Genomic DNA, 7,328 nt, shown 5'->3' with positions numbered 1-7,328 from the left:
TTTTTCTCGATAAATGCACTTCCTATTCAACCCCCAGCTATATACAAAGGTTCAGCATCACCAATTACAAAAAATCAATCGGCCGAAAAGAACCAACAAGTGGTCAGGATCAGCAATTACATAAGATCAGTCAGACGAACTAACAAGTGAACCTATCGGATATCAGGGTACACATCGAAAAGAACCAATAAGTGGACAATGCGGAGCTTTCCAATAAAAAGTTACTTTGGAACTGAAGCAATACGAGCTTCAGTTAGTTTTACTAATTGTAACTTTGTTAATCCATATTCATATAAATCTTAGAAGATGCTTGATTATACGGCTCATAGTGTTTCTTATATCTTTGTAACGAAATGTAATGAAATCTATCAACCTATGGGTCTGCTAGTTTAGCTGAGAAGGTGCGTCTTGTTTCGGATTAAGAAAGAATTAAAGATTGGTCTATGTGATTATTTGGAAAGAAGACTAGCTATTCGATTAATATTAACAATAACGGCCCCAACCGCGAAGTGATGCTTTCCGTATGAAACCAGAATAAACAGATTAAATTTTAGTATGCAACCTTAGCTGTTCGACCCATCGAAAAACTGGTTCTCGTTGGCTCCTAACCATCTATCGTGATCATCGTATACGGAAAAGGAATTTCCGATTTTTAACTACCAAAACTATGAACCTAATATGACAATCCTAACTTATCAAAGCCAACTAATTCATCGAATGTGGGGTAAAAAAAAAAAAACAAACAAAAGAAACTTACCTTCTCCTTAAAGAAAAACTAATTGTTCAATTTTATCTCCTAATAGTTTCTCCTCAGCCCTTAATCACTAACCGTGAAGAAGCTGCTTTCTCACATTAGCCACAGAAAAGCTCAACAGCCCAACCATGGAAACTGAAACTCGATGAACCAAAAAACAATACACTGCCCGAACTTCGCTTTATTATGTGTTCTTCCGCAGCACCGGAAAGACAGGAAGTCACAAATCGGAATCCCACATTGTCACTACTGTTATTTCTCGAGTTCTGACAGTACAGATTATTGGAAGAAGTTCGAACCGATGGGTTGCGGGAAATCAAAGCTTAACGCTGTTGCCACAGGAAACACCACCAGCCGCAGCAGCAGCAGCAGCAGCAAGAGATTGAATGCTGCAGAGAGCAGCGTCGCAAAAAGCAGCAGCAAGAAATTCAAGCCTGCGTTGTCCAAGAAGAGCATAAATATGGAGAATTTGACCCAGAAGGTCCCGAACTTGATCGCCGCCGATGCTGCCCCAGAACGGGTTCTGCAAACCAAAGAGGAAAATAAAGGAGGAGAAAAACAGGGGAGTGGCAGCATGAACGAGTCAGAGGACAATGTTGGAGCTGTCGCTGGGGTAGAAGTAGAGGCCATAACAAAAAATCCCGAGCCAAAAGGAGGAGAAAAGAAAGAAATGAAGAAAGCCGAAGAAGCCGGACAAGTTGCTAATAATGGTCAGAAAGTTGTGGAGGGAGCTGCAGGAGCATTGGTAGGTGGGGACTCTGAGCCGAAAGAAGAAGAGAAGGGAGAAACCACGAAAGCCGAAGAAGCTGGAGGAGTTGCTAATGGTCAGAAAGGTGCGGAGGGAGCTGCAGGAACATCGGTCGTTGGTGACTCCCAGCCGAAAGAAGAAGAGAAGGGGGAAACCGTGAAAGCCAAAGAAGCTGGAGGAGTTGCTAATGGTGAGGAAACTGTGGAAGGAGCTGCAGGAACAGTGATAGGCGGGGACTTGCCAAATCACTCCTCAGATGAGGAAGCAAGCAAGGGGGTCGGCTCCAAGGGGCAACCGGAGAACAACTCACCAAGGCACGAGATGGGTAAGGAAAGGAATTCCGGAGAGATTGCAAAGGCAGCAGAGGACGTGGAGGAGAAAGCTTCGGTCGAGAAAACAAAAGAGGACAACCCGACTGAAGCCGACAAGAAAGAAGAAAAAGCTCCCCTCGAGGAAACAAAGGAGAACAACTTGATCAATGAAGCCGAGCAAGAAGCAAAAGCTGGAGAGGACAAGGATTCGACTCCCGCTCAGGTAATAGAATCCTGTAACCACAAATCAAATATACGTATTACATACTAAAGAAATTATACCAACGACAGGAATTTGATCCATTGCAGGAGAATGGGGTTACCTCAGCAGCTGAAGAGAACAAGACTGCCTGAAACGAAGACTTGGCATCACAGAGATGTCAAAAGCATCACATAAACATGATCAAAAGTTATGTTTTAAGATTTGTTATAGTATAAAAGATGTAGCTCCCGTCAATATCAACCGAGATCATTCAGTAAGGTCTAAAGAGCAAATGCAGCAGATTGTATAGCATTGTCTAATTATTGACCAAAGCCCATGGTTGTTGCCTCTCCATTGCACAACGTGTTCTAAAAAGTAAACTGGAAAATTGCTGCTATCACTAGTTTATCATCCCTCTGTTTTGGATTGCGTCATTTGTCTTAACAAGTTAAAACAGAACGATTCCATCACTTCAGATTTTCACCAACTGATGCCAAAAAAGATGCGGTCCACAGTCGAGATTCAAACTCCTCTACCTGCAAACCTAAATGCAGACTCCTTGGTTTCATTTGATTAGTAAATGGTTCGATCCAAGCATGAGCCAAATGGAGGAAACAATCAGGTCACCTTTCAACATCTACAAGTTTGGCTCAAATAATTGCAGAATACCAGAGCTTAAACTTAAGTGCTTTTCGATATTCACAGATCACGGCTTGCAAGTAATTACATTACATTCTCTTGTTATTCCGACATATTAAAGGGGCCACTACAGAAAATCTAAACTTTGACATGCATGTTCAGATAATCAACAGGTGCAATACGCGTGAAAGGAGCAACATCATAAGGTTCCACAAGAAACTCAGAAATTTCAAATAAGTGAAGTATTTATTATTTACCATATTTACAACGATAATCCAATGTCATATGTACATCCTCATTCCAAGTCAAAGCCCGAGTCAATGCAATCGTCTCGCACTTTTCCTAAGGCTTATAAAATTTACACTTCCATTGAAGTAGAGCTCCAGAGGAGACCTTCCCACTGACCTTGCAGGAGAGGTACAAGTAAACAAATGAAACCCTAAATCGAACTCTTCCCGGTTTCAGAGCTTGGCTTGAGGGTTGAAGAAGTCGACAAGACAAAATTCCCTTGGAGATCCTGAATCCCAAATTGAGCTAAACGTTGGTCCATTACGATTTTGCAAGAGCCCCACGTCTCGCCACCTAACTTAACACCATAATACACTAAATGGTCTGCTATGCTGTTCCCAGCCACCGACCTGCAGAAACTTGACACTGTTACTCAATTGTCGGTAAATGATACTGAAATATGCAATCAAGGTTCTGTCCCATCTATAAAATAGAGTGCAACTTTCCACAAGACTCATAGAGCTTTTATTTCATGCAGGCAATCTTTTGAAATGTCTGGCCCGTATCTGTCCACACAGTCGGTCTCTCAATGTGCAGTCATCAGAAGCCAACTCACTTTAGGAGCAGTAATAAATTGGGGGGCGCAACCAAATTTAGAATGACCCACACAAAATGCTCCATTGATTTCTCTCTCTCTCTCTCTCTCTCTCTCTCTCTCCCCCTTTTCCTTCTTTGGCATTAAGCTTCAGTACATTCTCTAGTAGTTTGAGAAATATGAACTATGAACTTACTAGAAGTATTATTATGCCAATTAACATATATGGTTAGGCACACCACATTGTAGTGGGCACTAAAGATTAATAGATATGGAGCTAAGGTAATATTACCGGCTACATGAAGGATCTTCTCCAGAACCATCACAAATTTTCTCATCAGGATAAATCAAACTTTCTAGCCCAACATTATGCAGCCACACCTGAAAGAAAATGAAGGCACCAGCAGAAACATTACTAAGACGAATCAAGCATTCAAAAGTATATGGTAACCCTTTATAGTTTACTCAATTTCTAATGTAAAGCTGAGAAGCTTACCTCTCTTGGGAAGTGGTGGTACGTCTTTTGTGGGAAACAAGAATAATATGGTGGCAGATGAGGGACAATATCATGATCATTTGTAACGCGAATGGCGTTTGGTAAAAGTTCACTATAATAAGATGCAAACACTGCATTGCCGATACGAGGTTGTCCAAATGTCATAACTTGTACAGACTTAGCTTCATGATTGACCTGAAGATTGAGAAGCACACTGAGCATAGCCATTTACATAACCAAGAATAAACTCAATCACGAGAACCAAAAAAAAATCATAATTCATATCAACTTCCCATGTCAAGACCAAACCTAAAGCAACTTCCTAGGGCATCTCTCCACATTGGTCAAAGGATTTTATATAACAGAAAACCTAAGGGACTGCCAAGAGCAAACAAGAAATAATAAAAGTGCCAACCATTGTGTTCCAACGGATGTGACAAATTGCAACTGTTATTTCCAAAACTCTGACACCACACTTTGAAAGAGCATGTCCTCAGGGAAACTTGACACCATATAACAGAGAATAACACCATACTTACCATTAGATCGAGTCCGCAGAAGGCTGCCATAGCTCCTCCCATTGAATGGCCTGTCACCATGATGTTGAGGTCACCATACATCTCCTGAGCTGTTTTAACAGCATTTAAAACACAAGGCCGAATAGTTGTGTTGTGATAAGCAGAATAAAATCCATGATGCACCTGGAAAGGGAGTTATACAAGAAAAACCTTTAGCTCCAGTAAAAGAACTATCCACAATCTAAGCGAAGCTCATTTTATGCAGAACAGACCATAGCATCAGGCATGCCGGGGTAATTTATATCAAGCTGTTTCCAGTACAGATCTTGAATCCAGTTCTGTATGCTGTAACCCCCATGAAAATTCAAAATCAATCAACTGAGGGAAGTGATTTCACATAGTTGAGTTAGAAAAAGGCTTAGAGATAATATCAGAAATGATAAGCTGAGCCTTGACATTCAAAATTTACAAAAAGTAAATCAGAAAAAAGAACCCATACCTATGTTCCTGAGTTCCTCTAAAGGCTATTACGACAGAATTGAGATCCTTAGCTACCCCAACATACGCCTGCAATACTTAATATTGTAAATATAAAATAGAAGTAAAAGATTAATTTCATATAAACTAGATCAGATAGCTTTGTAATGCCAAACATCGCCGAGAGCACCATGACTGCTCACCTGTAGGCAATGCTCTACATCAACAATCAGCTCTATAATTTCAAACCCCTGCATTTGATATAAAGTATTAGCCACCAAACAAGATCTCCGATGTGGAGTCACAGATATAATTACTCGTATATGAATTCAAACCAAGGATGCATAGAACAGACACAAGGATGAAATAAACAGAAAATAGTTTACATACCAATGGATCATAAATTATAAAGGAATTATGATATGGACTATTTTATAAGCCAAAAGAAATAAAGAATAGATGTATGCAATTTAAATGTACTCACAAAATGATCCCTTTATTCATCAATGTAATAGTTATTGGTAACTTGGCTATCATTATGCACCTTCTTTTTTTCTTTTTCTCTTTTTCTCAACAACCTTCAATTACTATCTAGCTAACAGCAATTCTTTTTAACAGTTAGACTGGTAGGGACGTCAGATGCAAGTATGTATTGGTGTTTCTTAAAATAAGAAAAATAAAAAAATAACGATAATAAGACAAATGTTTCTTCTAAAGCGGCATTATAGAAAGTAGAATTACAAGAGCATCGAATACCTCAGTCAAACCATCACATCGTGAACATGTCCAACTAAAGAGTTCTGTCATATCTGATATGTAAACCTGCCACACACATAAAGACTGAAAGCTTAAAACATGTTCCTTAGATTTTTAATATCTTTTGACAAATAAGGAATAGAATCTAAGAGAAAATGAATCTCTGGAGAACTTCAGACGTAATTCTCAAGCAAAAGTCAGTCCTTGGCAGCAGCAATTTATTAATCAGAGCAACTGATAAGTACCAATGCATAGCTCAAATGAGCGAGAATGACTTCCCAATTTGTTGAGAACGAAGAAATTTGACTAGAGAGACAAAATAATGAAGCAACTACATGTCATTAAATGACGTTATAATGGTGAATCAATTGTGAACCTGCTGATAGACTGCGAAAGCATTTCACTATAATTAGGAAATAGATGGAATGCTCCGACCATACGTCATGAAACTCAAAACTCTACTTACAGCAGAAGCATACTGCACCAATATAGTGGCAAGGGTGTGATTATAAGCTGCTTTATGATCCAGGTCAAGGTGCTTCACCCTAAGTTCTGCAATTCGGTTAAAAAAGTTTATTCAGCAAAATGTTAACAGTCACAATGGTACGACAGGTATACATAAGCACTGCAAAGCAAATGCAACAAAAGATATATTTAGAATGAAAATATGTCCTGAGGAAGAAGAGTCAAGCCTAAACCACCCACGTAGTGCCAATTTCATAATGCGCTAAAACCAAATTCAATAATCGACGTGCACAAAAGCATCGAAATCAGCAATATAGGAACTCATTTCTGTAAGCAAAGACAGAGCTTTGCAAGTAAATTCATGACCCAAACCCCATTATTTCAATAAAATTGATTCAAACGAAACAGCCTAACTGGACATGTGATGCAAGGTATGCTATAGCCACAAGGTCTTCTGGTTCGAGAGTCAAGATGAAGGAAAATCATCAGATACTCCTCTTGCTCTAGTATTAGTTCATCTTAAATACAAGTATTAGCAACTCATTAGCTCTTCCTCGAAGAAATTCTGACCTTGAAAATCAAACAGAACAGAAAGCAAATCATCAACCAGCAATAAGTGGATTCAAAGCACACGCCACACCCGTCACGCTTAATACTAATCGAACTGAGCTCGAACAGAACAAATCCGCAACAAGATTGAGATCACAAACTAATCTTACCTCGCGCTCCAACCGCAACCAGCAAGCACGTCAATATAATCAACCCCCCCAAGCTCCATCCATTCCGTTCCATCGCCTGCCACCACAGCTCGCCGCTGAAAATCATCGTCAGAAACCAGACCGACACCGCACTTTGCAAACAAAGATGGCCCAGAACTCTCCATCTAGGGCTCGCATGTCCTTCGTCTAAGTGGTAATCTAAAGAGCCAATCAGGGACTCACCTCGCGGGCGTCGATCGAGAAAGACTGCTGGGAGCTACGACCACACTCGGTGCCGACGGGATTTCTCCGGGGACGGAACAGTCGGATTCCGTCCGATCTCTGCGGTTATAACAGTTCGAGACGGATGGCGACTGACGAGAACAGTGCGTAACGGGCGGGGCACGGAAAGAAAAAGGACCAGAGAGAGAACGGCGAGAA

At 40.4% G+C, this 7,328-nt stretch overlaps 2 protein-coding genes across 3 annotated transcripts; one reads left to right on the top strand and one right to left on the bottom strand.

The window, feature by feature from the left end:
* The first annotated feature begins 520 nt into the window (after positions 1-520).
* On the top strand, positions 521-2,412 carry LOC116208668 (neurofilament medium polypeptide-like). Its single transcript, XM_031542209.1, has 2 exons — positions 521-2,036; positions 2,123-2,412. Exons 1-2 carry the CDS (start codon positions 900-902, stop codon positions 2,165-2,167), a joined length of 1,182 nt encoding a protein of 393 aa, XP_031398069.1. The 5' UTR covers positions 521-899; the 3' UTR covers positions 2,168-2,412.
* Positions 2,413-2,877: 465 nt separating this feature from the next.
* On the bottom strand, positions 2,878-7,328 carry LOC116208669 (lipase-like). 2 transcript variants are annotated; one of them, XM_031542211.1, is made up of 11 exons: positions 7,131-7,328; positions 6,909-7,003; positions 6,191-6,276; positions 5,725-5,790; positions 5,172-5,219; positions 4,991-5,058; positions 4,764-4,836; positions 4,513-4,674; positions 3,974-4,168; positions 3,770-3,858; positions 2,878-3,292 (listed from the first exon to the last, which is right to left on the bottom strand). In XM_031542211.1, the coding sequence occupies exons 2-11, from the start codon at positions 6,979-6,981 to the stop codon at positions 3,094-3,096; spliced, it is 1,059 nt and encodes a 352-aa protein (XP_031398071.1). In that variant the 5' UTR covers positions 6,982-7,003; positions 7,131-7,328; the 3' UTR covers positions 2,878-3,093. The 2 variants fall into 2 exon arrangements, with proteins under 2 accessions (XP_031398071.1, XP_031398070.1); XM_031542210.1 differs by having other exon boundaries at positions 6,909-6,984; positions 7,131-7,310.

The sequence above is a fragment of the Punica granatum genome, chromosome 5, assembly GCF_007655135.1.
Source record: "Punica granatum isolate Tunisia-2019 chromosome 5, ASM765513v2, whole genome shotgun sequence".
NCBI classification, from domain to species: domain Eukaryota; kingdom Viridiplantae; phylum Streptophyta; class Magnoliopsida; order Myrtales; family Lythraceae; genus Punica; species Punica granatum.
This window is presented reverse-complemented; position numbering and strand designations above follow the sequence as displayed.

What these genes read in the sequence shown, in the direction of transcription:
- LOC116208668 (XM_031542209.1), top strand. Translation starts at nt 900, where the DNA reads ATGAACCAAAAAACAATACACTGCCCGAACTTCGCTTTATTATGTGTT. An exon ending in AGGATTCGACTCCCGCTCAG is followed by an intron (nt 2,037 to 2,122) that starts GTAATAGAATCC and finishes GATCCATTGCAG; the next exon opens with GAGAATGGGGTTACCTCAGC.
- LOC116208669 (XM_031542211.1), bottom strand. Translation starts at nt 6,981, where the DNA reads ATGGAACGGAATGGATGGAGCTTGGGGGGGTTGATTATATTGACGTGC. An exon ending in ATGTAGAGCATTGCCTACAG is followed by an intron (nt 5,059 to 5,171) that starts GTGAGCAGTCAT and finishes TAAGTATTGCAG; the next exon opens with GCGTATGTTGGGGTAGCTAA. An exon ending in TCTGCGGACTCGATCTAATG is followed by an intron (nt 4,169 to 4,512) that starts GTAAGTATGGTG and finishes CTCAATCTTCAG; the next exon opens with GTCAATCATGAAGCTAAGTC.